We start from the raw sequence: 24,043 nt of genomic DNA on the forward strand, positions 1-24,043 counted from the left end.
TGTTATTAATAGATTTAAATATAATTGCTGTTATATAAATGCAGAATATATGAATTATATATATATATATATATATATATATATATATATATATATATATAAACAGAACATTCATATTCAAATGCAGTGCCTGAAATAAATTTCATTCAGTTTAGCTGTTAATTCGCTGTCTGTATTCAGTTTCAGTCACAGCGCGTGCTGAGCACACATATGTACCCAATATATCCGGCTGTGTTCAGCTCACATTAGGACTCCACTAAATTCAAGCTGTTTACTGGGTGTTTTTACACAAATATGGTCAAAGAATATCACAAGTTCTGCAAACTAAACAAATGTCATTATTTGATTCATTCTGATGTAATTCAGGCTTCTCGTGTGGCTGAGTATGCGCGTGTGTGTCTTAGTGTCTTCTGCCAGACATCACACACAAGCACATTTTCCATTTATAGCTCATTAGACCTGTGGGAGGATCAGTTTTAGGCAAAGGGGGTGGCCCAGTTGTGCAAATATGGTTGCGGTGTGAATGTGTAAGAAGGTAGAGCACCATCCACAGGATCTGAGAGCAAGGAAGCTGAGGGAGAGAGAGAGGGAGAGAGAGACAGGAGCAGCGCTGAATCTTCTGTCACTCTCTCTCACTCCACCGTGAGAGCTACAGGACTCATGCTGTCCTCCAGCACACCCACACACACACACTGAGAGAGAGAGAGAGAGAGAGAAGACACTGAAACACACTGAAGAGAAAACGGAAGGATTTTCTGATTTCTCCTGAGGAGCTGCAAATAACCCTCGGAGAAGGATGGCAGAGGGAGAGGGGGGAGATGAAGAGATACAGTTTCTACGGACGGTAAGTAATGCCTTTTTGACCTATTTTGATTCGTAATAATACTTTTAATAATGCTTTTTTATGGGGGACACAAAGTTATATCTCATCGTAAGAGTTTTAGCTAGTTTTTGCCTGTGCATTATGAGTATTTTTGCATATACAGGGCCTTCCATAGACTTGGAGGGGGGCGCTCATGCTTCCCTTTCAAAATTTAGACTAGTGGTTAAGTAGTAAAATGCAGGATTCTTTAACTTTTTCTTTATATGGTCCTCTTCAATCTTGAACATTTAGTTACATCATTACTATTATTAAAGTGTTAGAAATGTCCCTGCATGTGATTGGTGATCTGTTTGTTTTTAAGAATGCATGCTCATTTATTTGTCAGGTGCTTAAACTGCGGTAACATTGGCGAAATTTTGCAGGCAAAAATGTCCATTGTCAATTTTGTAGCGATGTACGAACATACTTTCAAACAAAGCAGTTTTCAGAAATTCAAATCTTGAACCCTTTGCAAAATCTGCACTGGGAAATCTCTGAAGAAATTTCCGATCTTGTAGATTCCAATATTAACGACTGGATTTCGCCAGGGAAAATTCGCCCAACAAGGGTAAATGTGATTGCACTGTAATAGATATTTTGTGAACTTCTCCATCCACACTTTCGGTCTCATCCGTTGGGCTGGTTTGTTGAATTGTTACCATGATGTTTTTTGTACAATTTTTGATGGACATTTTTGCAAGCCTGGTTCTCACCCTGTATTTAGTTGACTATTTTTATGATGGCCCACATGTCTTTTGACCTGCTTATTGAGTTGATAGTCTGCCTAACAACTCAGTGAGGGACGACGTCTCTAATCAGGGACATGTCCTGCTTTTATTGTTGCTGACTGTGAACTCATAGTGTAAGTGTTGCATTTTTTCGCTTATTCTTCTAGAAGATTCTGTCATTCAATGGATGTACGTGAGTGTGTGTGGATAGACAGCGGCTGGTGCATCTGTTTGCATCGTTAGCTATTTTTACCTCAGGAAAGGAGAGACTTTCAGAACAGGAGTGAAAGACGCAACAAGCAGGCCAGCTCCTTGAGGGGGGACAGCTGGCCTCTGCCCCCTCATCTCTTAAACTGAAGTAGAGCGTAAGCGAGCAGCGAACTGCTTAGACACTCTATAGGGTCGGGCATACAGACAAACCCAAAGGTTTGAGTGAAAAGTACAAACGAGAAGGAAAATAAACAAGCAGGATTGGAATTATACAGCATGAGAATGAAAGATTGTGAAGAAGAAAGATCAAGATGATTTGGAGCTGAGATTGTCAAAGTTGTTAATTGCTAAGTCAGTGGTTCTTACACAGGGGGCTTGGAAAAAAAAAATACACAGGGGGCTTGGGAAAAAAAAAAAATACACAGGGGGCTTGGGCCCACTAGGGGGCCTCAGCCAATTTCCAAGTAGGACGCAGGATAACTTAAAAGTAAATATTAATTAAGTTAAATTAAATAGAAAATATTAATAAAAAAAAATTAACTCTAAATTAAAATGCTTAAAAAACACATGAACTATCAATAACTACATCAATAATTAAAATATGTAATAATTGTTTGTATCAAAAAATGTTCAGTTCTTCAAACTTCTGGAATCACAAACTGAATTGTGGTTAATTATTGTAATATTTCAAATTTTGTTAGAAAAGAAATGGGTCCTATTTTTGGCACTAATTCCTAAAAGCACAATATATGAGCAGGTTCAGAATTATACATTATCGGATGTATTATAGAAATCCTATAACATCCTAAATCCCCCTTGACCGAAGTAAAATCACTGTACACACAGACCCATTTTATTTTATTGCTCTTAAAATGGCAGCAACATATAATGTAATATAATGAAAGTGAAATGTACCAGTGTTCAAAAAATTGTTATTATTTATTAGTAGTAAATAAGAATTATAAGCAATTTCTTTTTCTTTTATAATAACATAATTATACTGACAAGAATTATTTTTGGACATACATTTAGTGGCCTAACTCTAGGCTTTTAATAGTTGCCAAGCTATGCAGCATCCAATTAGAATTTGGAGTTGTAGCTATCAGCATAGATATGTATAGATAGATGCCCTATTAGTGGCTGTCGGCCATATTGGAATGGTCAAAGTAGGTCCGAGAATGCTCAAGAACAAGTTGCATGTATGTCTGCAACCCTAGTTATACGCATGTATGAATATCTATATTTGCAATAGACTTCAGCAGATGATTTTGCTAAACTAACTCAATACAACAAGACGAAGCCATTAGCTAACACTGCATTTAAAAGGTACTATAGTTTAAAAACTTGTAATATCGAGGCACAGTAATACATATTAAAAACACAAACAAACCTGTGAAAGTTTATCAGATTTCTTCAGGAATTCAAATTTTGGCAATTTTTACATCCAGAGGCTGTGCAAAGTTGTGCAATCTTGAAACTCGACAGATTGACTGTTCCAAGATGGCGGACATCGGACATGTTGACGTGTCTGGAGCGGTCAAATGTGGAATCTACCTATACATATCTATGGCTATCAGTTTTATAAATGGATGTATTTGATGTACTGGATGTTGAAGAACATTCCGTTGTCTTTTGAGACGTCTGTCTGGAAGACTGTCAATCCATTTGTCCAGTGGGATCAGCTGATATCTCATAATACACCCTCATGCCTCTTTTAGGAATGCTAATAAGAGTGTTATGTGGATGACAATGCTGCAGAGAATCCCTTTATAATCAAAGGTCAACTTTTTATATTCTACACGAGACACCAAAATGAAGTCTCACAGCTGTTATGTGCCCACACATGCGTGAACATACATTTTTGTATTGTTGTCGGAAAGGAAAGATACTATAGACTCGTCTGTAGTGGAAATGATTCTTTACAGGCTTCGTTTTAAATGAAGGCTAACAAGTGGTCATTGAACATTTTGCTCTTTTGGTTACATAAATAATTAATATAGTTGGGTTTTCAATAGTTTTATGGTTGAAGTTTAGTGTCATCTGTTATGAAGTATGAATTCTTTGACTGTGTGTGTGTGTGTGTGTGTGTGTTGATGGTAGAGGTGACCCACCTCTTCCTCTCAACACTCCCACTTTCACTTTCTGTTGTTTTTTATATCACTGTGAGGACTGGACAAGAGAGGGATGAGTGGAAGGGAAAGAGGAGTGTATATGTAGTACCCTTCAAAATAGTTTTTTATCCAAATCAGGTACGAGAGAACATATTCTGTCACTGCGATTTAAAGTCAACATGAAATTGCGGACCCTATTTTACTTTACTTATTGTGAACAGTGCATGTTATTTCAAATCAAATTGAACATTTTAACTTAAACCTAACTAAAACTATTAGAAATTATTTTTGTTGATTCAAATGAAGCTAAAATACATTAAAATATAAAGATTAGATTTGACTTAAAAACTTAAACGAAAATAATGCAAAATACAAAACGAAAGAAATGTTAAGTTCAAGTACTAAAATAAAAAAGAACAGAAAATTGAAGTTAAAGAATATATTAAAACAAACTAAAATGAAAACAATTGATCAAATTAATAAATACTATAATAATACTAGTCTCACAATAGTAACCTTCCTCTGAAAGATTCTTCGGTCACTCTTTATTTTAAGGTCCAATTTTCTCTATTAACTAACTAATAATCAACATTTTTGCCTCAATAAACTCCTAATTACTGCTTATTAATAGTTAGTAAGGTAGTTGTTAAGTTTAGGTATTGGGCAGGAGTAAGGGGTCTAAAATATGGTCAGGCATACTATGTGCTTTATAAATACTAGTAAACAGCCAATAATATGCTAGTAATATGCATGCTAATAAGCAACTAGTTAATAGTGAGAATTGGTCCCTATACTAAAGTGTTACTGAATCATCTTTTTCCATTTTGGATAATGTAATTATAGGTTAGTCATAGCCATAAATAGCCATTGCTATTTAGGATTTGTTTTTAGCAAACTTCCATTAAAATCTGGCTCTAGACTTTTCACAACACAATCAATAAAGACAGTAATGATATCCTACATTTTTTTCTTGTTTCCCTTTAAAAGTTACGAACAGGGACTCACATTTAAATTACAGTAGAAAGTGAAAAAGAAGAATGTATCAAAGCGGTATCCAATCTTTTTGGGGCTTTCTTACCGAAATATGTTCGATTTTCTTTATATATGACAATAACATCATAGCAGGTGCAGGTTATGTGAGATTTTCTTTGTATATATTTCAGAGCTTCTCAAGGTGCAGTATTATGTGCTGTGTGGAGAGTGTGTGACTGCTGTAATCCATACAGTGACTCAGCATGTGTGGGTCAGTCAAGAACCGGCAGTTTTCTGAAGGGTTCAACAGTGTGTGTCCTTGGGGGAATCCTTTCAGGAAAGCCCTTTGTCTTCCACCAAATGTTTCTTTTTCCTTTTGTTATGCCATGCCACTCTTTCATACTAAGTGCTGTGATATAAAAGTAGCGTGACACCCCTAGTGTTCTAATAGTTTTCATGCAGCTTCAGAATCACATGGCATTTACAGCTCAGGTGATTGACTCAAACAAGTGCCCAGGGCCAAAGATGGCATATTTCAAAGGGGGTCCTGCGCCAGCCAAGCAACTGCCATTGAGATGAACGCAAATGCTAATGGATGGCTTTCTTCGGATTGTACTGAGCTCCTTAAGGGTGTTGAAAATAAAGAGATGGAAAACAGAGAGAGAATAGCATCAGTGGTGTTGGAGTGCGTTTGAGGGGGTATTCGGGTTCCAGGCTATAACAGCAGTTTCCTTTTATAGTTTCACCACTATAAGCGCCTGACACTCAGGAGGGAGAGCAAGAGAGTCTGTGTCCTACTTCGTCTTTGCCTGAATCCATAGGGAGGAAGGCCAGTGTGTGGTGTGTGTGTGTGTGTTTTTACATGTGTGTATTGCACATGAAGCATAAAAGCCATTAATCACTTCTGTAATCAATTTTTTATTGGCATCTGTGGTTCCGTGAAGAACCTTTAACCTCCATGAAACCTTTCCATTCTGCAGAAGGTCCGTTACACTCTTCAAAGTAGAGGTTCTTCATTGGCATCTGTGGTTCTATAAAGAACCTTTAACATCTGGTTTAGAGGCTGCTGTGGTGTATTGAACATTTAAGCATCTCACATTCTTAGTAATATGGGTATTTGGGGGTTTTCTGCTGTGTTACTCAAAAATGTTGCAAATTTTCTCCCTAAACACACAAATCTGTGATGATCAGCCTCGGAAATGAGGAGAGAAGGATCTAGAAGCACTAATTTTAGTGCTCAGTTATGCAGATAGAGCCCACAATAAGGGCCTGTCTGTCACAGGGGACTCTTCATGGGCGGTGAAGAGAGGTGTGAGGTGTGTGTGTGTGTGTGTGTGTGTGTTTGATGAAGGATTAGACCAGGAGCTCTTCAGAAGATTCCTCAGGTCTTGAATGTGTAAAGCAGGAGTCTTCCTTAGGCTTATGTTTTGCTTAGCCCACAGATGATCAAATCTACACCTCAGCCCTAACAGACCATCTGTTCATCGGCAGCCAGGGTTCATGTGTGCTGTCATGACCACATCTTACACAATAAACAGGTGTTCCTTCTGCTAGCACTCCGATGCCTTTAAAGAGAAGAATCATTTACGTCAGCTACAAACTTTAACTGACCCCTGAGTCCACTACTGTACTGTAATGTGTGAAGGAAGATTACTCATGGCTCAGATTATAATGCAGATGTGCCAGCTTCATACTGTAACTTTTCTCATGTTCCTTATTTGTTAAATGACTGAATGTAAATGTAGATCTTGGCATCAAAATAACATTAAAAATGGTATCATTGTAGAATATTTTATCTGCTCATTAATATTATGTAATTATTAAGTCATTAGTAAGCCATGATTTCATTTTGATTTGTAACAGAAAGAGCTCATTTCTATCATTTCTATGTTATGTTCACTCTTAAAAATAAAGGTTCCAAAAGGGGATTTTGACAGTGATGCCATAGAAGAATCAATTTGGGTTCTCCAAAAAACCTTCAGGAAACCTGTGTTTTTTTTTTTAGTTTAATGATCTAAAAAACCTTGTTCCTACAATAAAGTTGTGCAATGGAAATGTTCTAATGGCATTAATGCCAATGCCAATAAAGAACCTTTAATTGTGTGTTCACATAGCAGTTATTCATACAGTTATTAATATACAAAAAAATTGGAAATTGAGAAAATGTAATAAGCTTCTGGCAACCAGCTTTAGGACTTTTTTTGTATTTAGTCAACTCAGCTTATAGAAAAAAATTAACAATTAAGACTGGTCTGTGCTTTCATCAGATGTAATATAATACTCACAAATAATAATGATTTTACTTGTGAAACCAAGTTAATAATCAATTCAATTCAATAATCATGTAGAACCAGTTTGTCTAAATTTGCATAATGGTTTGTTGCGCAAACTGAAAAAGGCTGAGTAGTTACACCAAGACTAGTTACAACTTGAGCAATCAAAAGAACTAATTAAAGCTAAAATGTCAATTTATTTTGAATAACAAATATTTTTTTCCTAGTAAATTAAGTGCATAATCAGTGATCAATCTGAGCATGTTCAGTAGACTGTCACAGTATTTGGACCCTCACAATACATTGTAAGTTATTGCTTTTTATTTTAAGTATGTAGTTTCAGTAATATTTTAAGTTACTAAATTGCTTAAAATTTGACTTTATTTAAAATATATATATATAATATCAACTTTTTCTACATTTTGTAGTTCAATAAACATTTAAAATATAGTTTGTCTGACGAAGTGAAAGTGGAAATTATTTAGTAATTAATTTATCTAATTAAATTAAAAAATATTGTTGATCTGGTTGAACTTGAATGGACATAGTCTCTCCAATCATGTATTTATTTGTAAGGTGTTTTTTTTATTTAATCAGTGTTGAAAAGAATTTAGTGTGAGATAATAAAGAATTGAGTCATGCAGGGGATGTTAATCATTGCTTATAAAAAAAAAAAAACAGTAGTGGAGGGTTCAGAAATCAATAAACATAAACAAAAATTAGTCTTGTCCACCCACCTTTCAAATGAGACTATGAGAATATTGTATATACAATTGAATAAATACGATTTAATTGTCGTGTCTTTGTTTTGCTCACTATTTTGGTCCTTAGTAAAATAACAGAACTAACTAAAAATATACTTACTTGCAGAACAGATGTAGAATACTGACAACATTAAAGTAATAGTTCACTCAAAAATTAAAATCTGTCATCATATACTCATTCTCATGTCTTTCCAAACCTGTTGGGACTTATATTTTGAAGACTGTTGGGAACCAATCTTTGCTTGTTGGATAAACAAAGATTCAAGATTAATAGGCTTATGTTACATTTATCTAAACAATGACCCATACGCAAAGGTTAGAGCTTCTATGAGTCAAACATTTTGAAATTCAGTTGGTGAAGTCATGGTTGTGACTCATAAAACTGCGGATTTTTCATGTTTAAGAGCTCTAGATGTTTTCAACCGTTGATGAAAGTGCATCAGTGATGAGAACCTTTATAAGTGGCTCTCATGTAGACCCCTGGGACCATAGTACAGTTATTATGCTTACAGAACGAGGTGTACACAGTTTGTTTGTTCAGTCAGCCAAAGATTTCATCACTGTGCCATTAGTCTGTTTTTGATCATATCAAAAGATGATTTTTTTTTGTTAATTTTGTCAGATGTTCCAATGTAAATGTAGACTGTAATTGACGTTTTCTGTCTTAATGTTAAAAATTCTCAAGTTGTTCCACTTGCTGAGCAAATATATTCATATTGATGAATTTGACCATTTCAGAATGACTGTCATTAGTCTAGTTTTAAAATCTGTTCTTGAAGTGTAATTATGAGAGCTGTAGGCTAGATTAACTGATTATCAAATATTACAGTTTACAGTAAGTTTGATTCATTTCTGTCATTTAGTTGAACTATATATAAGTTGGGGTCGGTGCAATTTCTTTCATGATTTTCAAGTCTCTATGCTCACAAAGGCTACATTTAGTGCTCAAGTAACATTTGATTTATTATCAGTGTTGAAAACAGTTGTGCTGCTTAATATTTTGTGGAAACCAATAACAAATTATTTGATGAATATGGACTGCATTTATTTGAAACAAAAATCCTGAATTGATATATTTGTTGAAAAAAATGCATGTTTTTACTTCTGTGTGTGACAGGTTTCAGTCGTTGAAATAGTTGTACTTGGGATATTGTAGTTAATGCATGGTTTTCTGTGTGGCTGTGGGATCAGAGACGCTTCTGCCCTGAAAGAGCCTCTGAACTATCTGCCAGTCAGCAGTGGAGGGGAATGTGAGAATGACAGGTGCACTCACCCAAAATAGCAATGTTAAGGAGTGGGGGAAGGCCCACGGCAGAGTGAGAAAGAGAGAGAGAAGCAGGAGAAGTGTAAAGATGGATGAAATTGGGAGGAATCAGCAAAACATGTTTTGGACCAAAAGAACTGCAATAATGTTTAAAGTGAAGTTAATGCTGCATTAATGGCAGAGAGGTGCGTCCGAACTGTAGGGTTTATGTGTGTTTGGAAAGACACTCGTAATTTTCCTGTCAGGTAGAGTTACACTACAGTGGCCTCATAAAATATGTGGACACTAAAATCATCTTTTAAAATGTTTGAATGCCATTGAATTAGATAACATATAGCTAGATAGCACAAGCCCAGTTTTTGAGCAAAGAATTTAACAAAATATGCTTGTAAGGTTGTAAATGAGGTAATACTGTTCATAGACAAAGCATTTAGACACGTTCTAGTTGTCAGATAGTGTGTTTATAGGTTAATGCAATAAACTACTAATGTACATTAACTAAAATCACCTTGACATTAGTCGGTTGCATGTAATGGCAACAGTGGCTCAGAAAATGTCATTTATTTGTAAATGGCATTTGGTTTGATATTTTGCATCTAATACTATTAGATTAGATCAAAAAGTGTCTAAATACTTTTTGAGGCCACTGTGTAAAAAAAATCAGACTCGTTCTTTGTATATAGACCCCCCCCCCCTTTTGTTTTCATTCAAGACAGTCCACCTACTGTATGAACACAGACATGCTGCCTGTTTCTGTGTGCATTTATGTGGCTGTCAAAATGCTGCCAATCTTTAAAAAGCTACGAAGTAGGACACTGACAACCGTTTTGTCGTCCTCTTCACCTGCTGTGGTTCTGTCTTCATGGTAAGTGATATCTCCTTCCTGGAGTGACTGCCTGCAGTAAGATCTGCTATCAAATCCCAGTCAACTGAGCTACACTGATGTTATGACATGCACACACGTTCCTCTGAAGCTAGAAAATATATGCCGCTCTTAAAAGGTGTCTTATTTCTGGAGCTGTAGGAATGACAAGGTGCTGCATGGAGCCACCAAAGACATTTCTTGGGGCTTTTCCTCTTTTAACTTTCAAGATATCATTGGACATGCAAAACAAAAAGGTAAATTGTAAAAAATAATTTCAACCAGGTTTCTCAAACAAACTAAAGTAGTCTAGCTGGTGCAGAGAAAGTATTTTAACATCCTCACAGCTCACCCAAAATGAAAATGCTGTCATCATGTATTCACTTGCATGTTGTATAATAAAAGCTATTATGCAAAATTATTCTATTGATTCGATTAAAATTCATAAGATGTTTGTTAATACAATATATCGCTGTCGTCTCTTACATAGCCTAATGCATAAATATATTTGACCGATTCTGGCAAAATGAGACACAATGAGCAAATTTTCAAAAATTAGTTATTTTTATTTATTTATTTATTATTATTAAAGGTGGGGTAAGTGATTTCAGGTAGCCAGTGTTGATATTTGAAATCACCAAAACAAACACCACTACCCCAAAAGGGTCTCGCCCCTATTTTGATAGCTCCGCCCCACACATAAGTACGCAACCCAGGCAACGATTAGTTCTGTGAAACAAAGCAAAACCAATGTTACTCACCGATCGAGAAGAAACAAAGCAACCTCGGCGTCCTTGAGTTCTCTCCAGCGCTGGAAAGCTGATCCGATATTTACACGGGTCCTACTTTTTGCCTTTGCTGTCTACCAGTGTATCCAGACTTTAGCTGGTGCGGCACGGCGCAACACGACAACTGACGCGTCCAGTGTAGACACGGTGTATAAGCCTTCTTTTGTCCCGTAGACGTTTTCCTCTTTTGTTTTTTATCCGCCATCTCTATCTTTCTGTCGTTGCTTGGCTCGGGTAATGTCCGTCATGTGCACTGATGAGAGCTCTCTCCCCCGCGTCATGAGTAGACACGCCCCTTACTGCTGATTGGCAACAAGTTTGTTTTGGTACTCGGCCCCGACTCGTTTTCTAAAGCATTTTTGAAAAAATGCAAACCCCACCTTTAAAAGACCTTCAAATTGATGTATGATTTGTTTTAACCGGACAAAATTTGACTGAGCTACACCTGTTTGACGTCGATAGAGTCGGCGAAGTCAATTTTGAGAAAAATTTAGCAAAATCGCCTAGCAACATTGCATCTATTCCTCCAGTTCTTTTCAATTACTGTATTAATAATCACAATATAGCTATTTTAATTTCATATTTGTTATTATAAATAAGAACAGATGCAAAAAACGGTATACAAATATAAGAAAGAAACAAATAATGCTTTACCTTTTTCATTTTACATCTAAACAAAAGCATTCAGATAAGAAAAACAAATAATCAAATGTAAAAATAAATTGATTATTAAATTTAATCAAGAGCAGCGAGTGATTCCCACTTTTCTTTTATTGTTAGATTAACATTAATGAGACAGACGGCCTTATATTAAGACCTACTGTAAAGCACGGATCTAATATAATGCTACACATCAGATGTTTTTCCTCACCAGTTCCCCAAACGTTCACTTAAGACAAAACAGATTATGTTGCGTGAAGACTTAAATACTGTAATTCTGTGTATATGTGTATATTTATCGGGATTGCGAAGTGTCGGAAGTGTCTTTATGCGGGCGCTTCGGATGACAGTCGGCGTGAGCAGAGAAAAGATACTCCTCTCAGAAAACGTACAAATAAAGATAATTTTAGTTGTTTAATTACTATTGGAGCACTGGGATCACTAGACGAAGGCTTAATGAGCTCATTTTTGTGAAAACCTCAGATTTGACTAAAATCAACTTATAATGTAATTTTTCACTTTTTTTGCGTGTAGCTCAAAATTGTGTCACATACACACTTTTTTGTGTTGAGCATAATGATTGCATGCTTACTGTGTGCTTACTTATGCATTAAAATATTTACAGGTAATAGTACTCCTACTGTCAATGACACTAATTACATAATTAAACATAATTATCGGTAAGTTTTGATTGCAAAACAACTAAAAAAAGTCTAAAAAGGCAGTATTTTTTTGATGAAACAATGAGTCAGTGGTGTTCAATATTTTTGGACCAACATCCTTTAAATAAATAAGTTTGTACCTACACGAGTAAATTATGATAGTATTTAATTTTTCACATGACTTCATGAATCAGGTGGTTTATAGAGCGTTGCGATGATGAAGTATTTTTATAGGCCAATCTGTAAATTAGCATCACATAGGTTCACTCAACAAAAACCCACTAGAATTTTTCCATTGTTGTTTAGATTATTGCAGAAAATAAGCTCTGTGACCAACAAGTTTTATGATGCTTACATGTTTATTCATCGAAAATCATGATAATAAACGAACAGAAGTTTTGAAGCCTAAATGCAATCACTAAAAATAAACAGTTAAACGTACTGTAGAATATAAACAAACTACACCATGGTGGTCACATGACTTCAACGCCATCATCGTTAATCTTCCGACATCTCTTTCAGTTTATTTAGAAAAAAGTTATAAGTTAGAATAATTTGCAAGAGAATGATTATAAACACAACAAGGCTGTGAAAGTGGACTAGTGAGTAGATTAGTTTTCTTGTTTGGTTGTTGACGTCACTAACGCAAGTACCGCTTTCAAGACAAATTAAAGCTTTAAAAAACCCACATGGGCACATTACTGATGTATTTTATGTCGTAGAATAAAACATGAAAATATCTTGAACTTGTGTTAACCACAGACCCTATTTCGGGTGTTTAATAAAAAAATCCTTTCAAAAAACCAATTGGCTTTGGGGCTACAGAAACGAAAACTTGTTTGTGCATTTTGGCCTACAAAGATACATCATCCCTGCAGCACTCTATATATAACAAGCAACTTTGTAATTCTGTTGTGCCGGCAGGAAAACAATAACCGTCATCCTATAAATACCACAGTGTCTGTATGACCACAGGCAGCCCACCTAGAGAGGAAGTGACATTTTGTATTGGGAAACAGTCGCAGGAGGTCCTGCGTGTAAAGAGTGATGTGCCTTTGTGGTCCAGGTTAGTCTGGGCAGACAAAAGCATTTTAAAAAGGGACAGTCTTTAATGCAGCAGCCCCTCCTTCTCCTCCATATCGACTCTTGTTAATCCACCCACACCGTGCCTCCATCTGTCAGTGTCAGCGGTCAGTGATGGCTGGAGTGAGAAAGAAGGGATTTGGCTTGATCAGCACACTGGAGGAGAAGGGGAATCCCCACACTGATTCTAATTATAAACTGTGTTGTGTGTTTTGATGGCGCACTTTGCATTTCCTCTTTCCCTTGTAAAGCTTGTTTGTGTAGCTGCAGCTTGTTTATACAATCTTGTCAATGAGGTTATGAGGTAGTTTTTAGGTTTGTTACTGCGTTTTCATTTCTTATGTCACTCTAGCGATGGATAAATGACTGAATTAAATAGAAATACAGTTAATTCTGTCAGTGTGTGACTTTAAATGTAGTCCTGCAGACTGTAGACTACTAACATGAACAACATCTAATGTTGAATGACAATGAATGTGAGTGTTTTTGTTTAGAAAAGAGATTCTAGTCCAGGATGTTGATTCAATAATACAGCGTTCCAGTTGTGATAATGAAATTAGGACTGGAACTAACTGTTGTACAGAAGAATAAAAAATTATGATACAAACCACCACCTGTGTGGAGCTGGAATGATTTTTAAATGTTTTTAAAGGCTTTTATGCTCACCAAGGCTGCACTGATCAAAATATAGTAAAAACTAAATAGCCTTTATTGTTATAGGACAGTGTAGATGAGACAGGAAGTGAAGTGAGAGAGAGAGGGGGCGGGATCGGGAAAGGTCCTCGAGCCGAAATTCGAACTCAGGATGCCCGTAGCACAATATGTTGGCGTGCTGCCCACAAGGCTATCGGCGCCGACATTATAAAATATTATTACAATTTAAAATAATAATTTTAAAATGTTATGTATTTCTGTGATGACAAACCTGAATTTTTGACACTGACACTGACAACTGGAGTAATGGCTGCTGAAAATTCAGCTTTCCCATGACAAGAATAAAATGTAAAAATATATTACAACAGAAAACAGTTCTTTTCAATTGTAATAATATTTCACAATAGTACCTCGTTTACTGTACTTTTGATCAAATAATAACAGCCTTGGTAAGCATAAAATGCACTTGAAAAAAAAAAACTTAGTTATCACAAACTTTTGAACAACATTAGCACTTGTGCAAACTGTATAGTAGGGCTGTGAAAATAATCGGCGATGAATCACCTGCAATAATGAACGCGATATTGCGTAGCTTGTCAGTGAACTACGGCTCTGTGTAGTAAATGCCGCTCCATCTGAAAGCACGTGATGGAGATTTACTACTAATCACAGAACCAGCTTTACTGACGAGATGCGCATGATCATCGCATTCGATTATTTGGACAGCCCTACTGTACAGTATGTGTGTGCATCTGTAAGGGAGAGAGAGCGGGAGAAATAGAGTATGTGCTTTACGTACATATTAAAACACAATTTTGTGGCAAAACATGGAAAGTATCTGTCGTTTTTATCCTATTGTTAACTTTATTTATTTGTTTGGCCAGTAGTGTCGTTGTGAGTTTTGATTATTTTGCTATTGTAAAACCTTTAAAATAACTGAAATCATTTGGCGAAGTGATATGAACATGTCATGCGGTCAAGAGCTGCCTGGAACTACGTTCGGCATGCGTTTCCCTGAATGTAATTGAACACCTTAGAACATTCTTCAGCCAATCAGATTCAAGCATTCAGTGGCCCCTTAGTGTGTGTATATATATATATATATATATATATATATATATATATATATGAAGAGTTCATTTGCAAAAACAGATAACTCCTTTTTTAACAATTCTCAGAAATCATGTTTTTTCATTGTGCATTCCAATTAATTTCAATCAAACTGCAGTTGGGTTATTTTGACTAGGTTAAAAAATAACTAAAAACAAAAAAACAGCTAACTAACACAATAACACACAATAAAACATGATAACATAATAAAAAAACATGATTTTTGAAAAACATGATATATCTTGTCTTGTCTTGTGCATAGTTTTTGCATGTTTATTGTGTGTTTACTTATACACAGTGTAAGTTACTCAATAAAAGTAATCCTCTACAAATTACTAATTACTTTTAAAATTGTAATTTGATTACATTACTGATTACTGCGTTTCAAAAGTAATCAATTACTAATTACTTTGCTTTCAATTTACTTTCAAGTTTACTTTACTTTTCAAGTTATCCAACCTAAAAAATACACTACAAAGTGAACCCATAGTTCTTTCATTAATTTAATATGGACTGAAAAATTACATAAGTATTATTTGTATACACTTGCAATATCAACAAACTTCTTTATTTTTTGGTTTTGTAAAATAAAGAAAACAAATAGAGTGTGCATTCTGCATTCTCAGTCTCCTTGAATATCTTTCTGAAACGAGTCACTAAAATGAACGAAAATGACATGAGATATATCTAAAGAAAGCTTGAAGTGTCATGTCGAAAACAAATATTCTCTGATAAAATAATCTGTATGAAACCAATGCGAGGTACAGTCTGTCCCGTCTGAGCTCACCTATAATGTGATCACACCCACGCACATCGCGCTCTATACGATAATCATCCACACGAAACCAGGCTTGAGACGCGCGAACATTAAACGTCCACATCACCTCCGTAAACAAAGAAAGATTCAAGTTCATCTCAACTACTTTTCGTTTCTGGAAGAAGACGCGCTGTGAGGAAGCCTTGAATTTACCTCAGAAGAAGAATGCGATCCAGCTTAAGGCTTAATCCAGCAGAGGATCTCATTCTGATGAGTCATTTATTTTTACTTATATTAGTGTTACTGTGACATAAACTTGTACACATTCACCTTTTGAACTTTTCCCAAACTATAATGCCAGACTAAAATATGTGAAATCGAATGCAACATTTTGAAGATAGGCAACCTTTCATTGCATCTAAATGTCGCAAAACATGATTTTTACTTAACACTGCTTTTGTAACTTAAGTAACGTAATTGTATTGACATTAGTAACTGTAATCAAATTACATACATTTAAAATGTAACATTACATTACTGCGGTACCAGGAAAAGTAATTAGAATACAGTAACGTGTTACTATGTAACGCGTTATACCAAACTTTGATTATGCATTAAAATATGTGTGGGTCATTGTACTCTTACTGACAATAATTACATTATTTCATAGTTATTTGTGAGTTTTCATAGCAAAACCTCTCAAAAAGGTCACAAATTATATAATTTCATGTATTTATTTAAAGGGTTAGTTCACCCAAAAATGAAAATTCTGTCATTAATTACTCACCCTCATGTTGTTCCAAATCCGTAAGACCATTCATCTTCAGAACACAAATTAAGATATTTTTTATGGAGTCTGAGAGCTCTCAGACCCTCCATAGACAACAAGGGTCCTTACAAGATCAAGGTCCAGAAATGTATCAAGGAGATCGGTAAAATAATCCATGTGACATCAGAGGTTCAACCGTATTTTTACGAAGCTACGAGAATACTTATTGTGCAAAAAAAACAAAAAAACAACTTTATTCAAATTTGTCTCCAACCTAGTGCCATTTTGGAGAATATCCACTGAACGCAAAACAGCGTATGCTCTTCTGTGTCAGCTGCGCCACACGGATACGTTTTCTACATTGTACGTACACTTTGATTTGAGTGAAAACAACGTATCCGTGTGGATATTCTCAGAAAAGGTGCTAGGGTGATGCGGAGGAGATGAATTTGAATAAAGTCGTTATTTCATTTTTTTTTTTTTTGCACACAAAAAGTATTCTTGTAGCTTCGTAAATTACGGTTGAACCCCTGATATCACGTGGATTATTTTTACGTTTCTGGACCTTGCTCTTGTAAGGACCCTTGTTGTCTATGGAGGGTCTGAGAGCTCTCAGATTCCATAAAAAATATCTTAATTTGTGTTCTGAAGATGAACGGAGGTCTTATGAGTTTGGAACAACATGAGGGTGAGTAATTAATGACAGAATTTTTTTGAATTCATTTTCATTTTTGGGTGAACTAACCCTTTAAGCCACTACAAACTCATTTTGGCTTGCTATAATCATATAATCTTCTGTGAAATCCTGGGTAGACTGTATTTAACAATGAGTAAGTACAATGTAGCATGGCCTCTTATTCCTTATTGCTGAATCGCGACATATGGAATCATTGTAATGAGAATGTCAATATTCAGTGCCGTGTTCCTGAAGGCAGATGATATACACCAGTATAATGGGAAAACACATCAATAAGTAATAGCTTAGAAACATTCGGCTACCGTGGTCTTGCACAACTTTGTTCTCATCAAGTAACACCCCAGCTTCCTCTGACCCCACTGAGACCTTTGTGACATCAGTGGTGATCAAGCACCTGTGCCTCTCGAGCTCTTTGACACCTACAGGTGCCACAGCACGTCTGTAAGCACACAGTTTGTGCTCTTCAGAGAGCTGAGCAAATTTATTCAACTCAAAAAGCAGCTGTGTCAGCTCACAGTCATTAAACTCAGTCCATTAAATTGATATATGATGGAATTTATTATTTTAATAAATTAAATATTTGTTTATTTATTTATTTATTTATTTTATCAAGTTTAAGTATTAAGCAGCAAAAACGGTCTTCAACATTGATAATAAATGTTTCTTGAGTACCAGACCAGCATATTAAAATAATATCTGAAAAATCATGTGTCACTGTAGACTATAAGTAATGGCTGATAAAGAAAAAAAAAATCAGCTTTGCCAGAAATACAGTAAATTAATTTTTGAAAAAATGAATATAGAAAACAGATATTTTAAGTTGTAAGAATATTTCTCAATATTACAGTTTTTTTATTTTGATCAAATAAATCTTTGGTGAGCATAAGAGACTTGTTTCAAAAACAATTCATTTTAATTATTCCAAACTTTTGACCATTAGTGCATGTGTTATTCGAAATGGAATAACTGAGTGAGTGTGTAAATGCATTCCTTTTTTTAATTTTTTTAAAAATTATTATTATATTTTACTAACAAAAAAAAAAAAAAAGAGTTTAAAAAGGAGCCTGTTTTTGCATATGCAAATATGCACATGTGACCCATAAAAAGTGATGCATTTTGATTGGTGTAAGAATTGGATACTTTTCGGTGTGGACGCTAATATAGTCTAATATCTTTATAGTTATCATACTTAGTGTGAACAGGCCTTAACAAGACATTTATGTGTGTACACACCTGTTGTGAATCCATAGAAATAATTGGTGAGAACTGACCACATAAATGCGCAACGTTTACGCAATTACTGAACTTGAAATTGTTGAAAGTACAGTACTGTATATCTCTGGCCACTTATTTTACAACATGTTCAAAATGATCCCCAAGTGTATTTATGGACGTCTTGCTGTGAATATAGACCTAAATATGGTTTGGCTGTAATCTTATACCTGTCTTAAGAGGCAGAAATAAGTGTGACATATTAATAAGGCCCAGGTTTTCAGGTCGGTGTTCATCCAAACCTTCCTAGTTTGTCCTCCTACACTCTTTGTTCACTGTAATGTGCATGAGCTCTGAAGCATTTAAGCAACACATTAGCGCTGATTGTTGTTGTCTCGTGGTGTAAAGTTTTCTGCATCTGCCAAATCCCAGCACTGCTCTGGGCCTATTTATACAAGGATGAGCTAAGCCTGCAGATCATGAGGCTCAGCACAGCAGCTTACCATGAGACCACCATATCAGACAGCAAAAGCTCAGAATGCTTTAGTGCTCACTACAGATGTTATTAATGGGTCTGCTTCATTCATAAAAGATTTGTGTATGATTTTAGTCTTTCACATAAGGATCAAGTTCTCATATTTGTGTGACATTTTTTATAGGGACCCTTGGTTGATATTAGAGTTGATTTTATATGTATCCTTAGTAAACAATATTGTACAAAATATCTAACTCTGCAAATTGTTTTTTTTTTTTTTTTTGCATTTTAGTAAATTTTTCTGTCATCTAACACTTACACTTAAACACTGTACACTTATTAACCCTGTTAAATGTAATGTTTTTAATTTTAATCTCATGAATGTTATAAATGAGTGTTATATTATAATGTTGCAGGTCTAAATTCACTTGTAATATTGTAAATGATTGGTTTTAGTGTTTTGTTTTGTTTTTAATTTATTTTGTCAAAATAGCATATAATTCTACTATTTATCATTCATCAGCCATAAAATGAAAAGAATAATTGTTTTATAGGTACTGGTCAGCTATTTACTTTTTGTGCATCTTTAAGAATATTAATACAGCAAAAGTAAAATGCTTATATACTGATGTTGTGAAATGAAATTTTGAAAAAAATATGGTGTGAAATGTGTTCCTTTAACATTAATTTCATAAATAATAAGACATAAAATATATATTGGATATCTGCCAACCTGTACTTTTATTATTAGCATTTGTGATACATTTTGGATGGTTGCTTTTGTCTCCGGCTTTTGAATTTTGTCCAAGGAGTGTGAGTCACCCAGTGTTTTTCTATTTTAAAAATTCATATACCTGTAAGTATTAGGGTTGTACTCTCTCTCTCTCTCTCTCTCACACACACACACACACACACACACACACAGTATTCCTTCTTCCAGCAACAAACTTGAGATTATACTTAAGCTACAACTTGATTATACCTGGCTATATCTGCTTATCCTGCCCCATTATTACCTTATGGTCCAATTCGGTCTACTTTAAAACACTAAAATGTGACCAACTATTAACATCATTGTCAATGCGATCTCTTTAAATTAAATAACTTAAACTCTGGATATGAAACATCATATGGACAATAAGTAGTAAGTACTGTATTATTGACCATATAGCCTAAGTCACAAAAGCTTTAATACCAGTCATATACAGCCATCTTCTTTCTTCCTAGATGTGTTTTACTGACTATAAACACCTGGAGTTTTAAAGGCCTCTGTGCCCTTACAAAGGATAGACTGGCCCCATTTCCTCTGTGCAGGGGATTGTGGGACAGAATGTGCCAGCAAAGAAACACGAATTCTCTGAAACCTACTGTATAGGAGGGTAGAAGATAAATCGTGAGGTTTGAGTTTTGACAAAAGTGCTGTTACAGAAGAAGGACAAAAACACTAGGACACAGTGAAATATGAAGGAGAGAGAGACAGAGAACAAATGATGGAGAAAAGGAGGTTGGAGAGAGAGAGGAGAAGGGAGCGCAGGATATGGCTACATCATGAGTCAGTGGAGGGAACAGCTGAGAATGTTATACGTGACAGTTGGAGAGTGTGTGTTTATTACTGTATTTACACGCTGTGCTATGAACATACCAGCCCTTGTGTGTGTTTGTGTCTCACTAATCAGTGTGTTATCATTCAACATGTTTGCACGTCTCACTATGAATAGGTATTTATTAGACCCCATTGTCAGGATTCATTGTCACCTTTGCCATCTGGCTCTGTTCATACTCTCACATTGTATCCCTTCTCTTTTTTCTTTCTTTTTCACAACCTGCTCTGGCTCACAGGAAGACCAAGTTGTGCTCCAGTGCACCGCTACTGTTCTGAAGGAGCAGATCAAACTATGTCTTTCCTGTGAAGGCTTCGGGAACCGTCTGTGTTTTCTAGAGACAACGTCAAATGCCCAGGTATAGTCATCAGAAAAGTGACAGAGTCTTGATATTCCAGGCAGGAAAGCCACACTGGAGTAAAAACTATTTCAGTGTACCATGTTTTTTAATATGCTAATTAATAATAATTAGCTATATATTATGTAAAATGGCTATATAACAGTTATTTTTGTAAGGCAAATATTACGTAAAAATGACATTTTATATGCAGGATAGTTTATTAGTATTTTTATATTCCTCATTACAGTTATCCAGTTTACCAAACATATGTTTTGGCTGTATCACACCAGTTGTCAGACAAATAATGCTCTACTAAAAATTTAAAATAATGGTAACTTTTGCATATATATTTAAATTTGTATATATTTTTATTGTATATTTGTAATTATCTAAAAGTATTTTTACTTAAATATGGCATTTTATATACATTATGTTATTTTATTAAGATTTCAATATTCCTCATTACAATATCCAGTAAACCAGATTATTTTACTATATCACAACAGTTATTTTTGTCAGGCAAATAATACTCAATACTAAAAAAGTAGAATAATGCTAACTTTTATATATTTTTTTAATATACTTTTGTATATAGATAGATAGATAAACTTCTATATATATTTAATAAAAGTATTAAATGTATTAAATTATTATTGTGCTGTTTTGTATTGTTCTTTTTTTTGTTACTTTGTACAGAAATAAATTGTACATGCTTGTAGACAAAGAAAATGTGCTGTGCTGCTTATATTTACAAGCACTGGTGAAAGCACTCACAAAAATGTATTTATTTTGGTGTTTAAAATGCAGCAGTCGACATTTTTCATCACTAAATATTACTTCCTAAAGATCCCATGAGTCTGTAAGGTCATGATGCCAGTGTAACAACCTTATTTGTTCTTTTAATCCATGAATTATCCATGAGTCCAAACATTTGTGTGTTTCTTCGTCTTCGTCTGCAGAATGTGCCGCCTGATCTGGCAATCTGTGCCTTTGTACTGGAGCAGTCGCTGTCAGTACGAGCCCTGCAGGAGATGCTGGCCAACACCGTGGAGATGAACGAGGTGAGAGTCTCCATGAAGGAGAGAGAGAGAGAGAGGTGGAGAGCAGGGAGAAATTCGAAAAGCAGAGGGTCAAAAATAAAAGGAATGATGAACACAGAATATTACATCCTTTTACAATTTACAAATACATAGAGTAAAATGTAGCTAATAAAGAAAACTTACAGTAAAAATGTGGTTTTAAAGTTAAAACAAGTGAGAAAGTAGTGATATATAACGTTAAAATTGTATAAATCGCTAATTTTTCTAAAGAAACATTGTCCATCAGGGACACCAGCAGGTAAAGTTACAGCGGGAGTTTGTGTCTCATTCGCCTCCCCGGAGCCCATTGAGTTTTAACAGACCCCCTGAAGCGTGCAGTGAGTTTAGTGGGGGGTAATTGAGAATGAATGGGGTAAAGTCACATGAGAGGAGGTAATGCCTTCATCGTGATATGATTGGATCTGACTGGTTATGATTGGCTGTGATTAGTTCATGCGTTAAATCCTGCCTCTTGTGTTCATGCGCATTCCATGTTTGCAAATCAGTCTGAACGAACTATAAAATGGCGTTAATGCGAAGACTAATTTTAAAAAACTCACACACTTAGATAGTGATAGAGGTTTTAGTGAGTAATCAGCTTGGTGAAATTAAAGTAAATCTTTGTGTCTGTGACCAATATTCACCGAGCTTTGATGACTGATGGTCCGAAAAATTCAAAAATAGTTCATTTGATTTAAAAAAAAACTAACAAAAAAAAAAACTTTGCCTCCTCATTTCAGAACACCACCGCACACCACTGATTGATAGATATTTTTTATTGTATTGTCAGAATTTTGGACCCCATTTTATATCCATTTTCTATTTAATATGTGACCCTGGACCACAAAACCAGTCATAAGGGTCAATTTTTGGAAACTGATATTTATACATGATCTGAAAGCTGAATAAATACGTTTCCATTGATGTATTTGTTAGGATTGGACAATATTTGGCCGAGATACAAATATTTGAAAATCTGCAATATGAGGGTGCAAAAAACAATCAAAATATTGAGAAAATCACCTTTAAAGTTGTCCAAATGAGGTTCTTAGCAATGCATATTACTAATATTTACGGTAGAAAATGTACAAAATATCTTAATGGAACATGATCTTTACTTAGTATCCAAATGATTTTTGGCATAAAAAAAAATCTATAATTTTGACCCATACAATGTATTTTTGGCTATTGCTACAAATATACCCGTGCTACTTATTACTGGTTTTGTGGGTCGCATATTTGTTGGATCAACACCAACAGTATTTTTCTGCTCTTTTTTTGTTTTGTTATATTTGGGTGCATGGGGTCATCTAAAAGCCAGTTTCTTAGAGGTATATTCTGGTGTTGGAGGGTAGATTTGTTAGTGTAACTTAATTTCCTGTACTTTTTGTCTTTCTCCTGGCCCTTCGTCTCCCTTTCCTGCCAACTTTAGGCAGTCGATTTGGATAAATGGGTATGTCTCATGTCTCATCGTAACCTCAGCACCGTTCCTCTCCTCTGTACCTACGTCCCCTACTCAGTGTGGATGAAATAATGCTGTAGCTCTTCTTCACCCCTAAACCTTTACTTCTGTCTGAACTTTGACCGCTGTCACCTGTTCCTCACTTTGTCTGGTTTGGTTGGAGTTGGAATCCCATTTGCTCTCCAAATGGCATTTCAAATGACACCTCGTCCGTGTGTATAAGTGTGTACATTTGTAAGAAAGAGAGAGAGAAAGAGAGAGAGAGAGCATTCCAGTGTGTAAGATGAGCTCAGTGCCACTGAATCCTGGTTAAGGATATGATCTTCAGCGTACGGCCCACAGCACTAACACTCATTCCTGGCTAACATGAAAGCTGATAAGCATGAAACATGTGGGCAATAATTTTGTCAATAATTACTCACCGTCGTGTAGGGGTGTGAATCGGCACTGGTTTCACGATTCAATTTGATTACGATTATCATGTCAATGATTCGGTTCAATTCGATATCACGATGCATCACGATTATATCAAATTTATTTTGTGCATTGTTATTAAATTATATAAGCAGGCTACTTTTTAAAATAATTGTTAATTAATTAGTATTTTAATTAATATATAATTGACTAATTATTGTTAAGAATTAAAAG

At 35.2% G+C, this 24,043-nt stretch overlaps 1 protein-coding gene across 1 annotated transcript in view; it reads left to right on the top strand.

Moving 5' to 3' along the window:
* Positions 1 to 531: 531 nt before the first annotated feature.
* Positions 532 to 24,043, top strand: part of ryr1b (ryanodine receptor 1b (skeletal)) — a 110,175-nt gene continuing 86,663 nt past the window's right edge. Inside the window, 4 exon segments of the mRNA XM_058750549.1 lie at positions 532 to 844; positions 20,753 to 20,872; positions 21,814 to 21,915; positions 23,366 to 23,386. Coding sequence (XP_058606532.1) covers positions 797 to 844; positions 20,753 to 20,872; positions 21,814 to 21,915; positions 23,366 to 23,386 — 291 coding nt within the window. The 5' untranslated portion in view covers positions 532 to 796.

Source organism: Onychostoma macrolepis, chromosome 18 (assembly GCF_012432095.1).
Source record: "Onychostoma macrolepis isolate SWU-2019 chromosome 18, ASM1243209v1, whole genome shotgun sequence".
Taxonomy (NCBI): domain Eukaryota; kingdom Metazoa; phylum Chordata; class Actinopteri; order Cypriniformes; family Cyprinidae; genus Onychostoma; species Onychostoma macrolepis.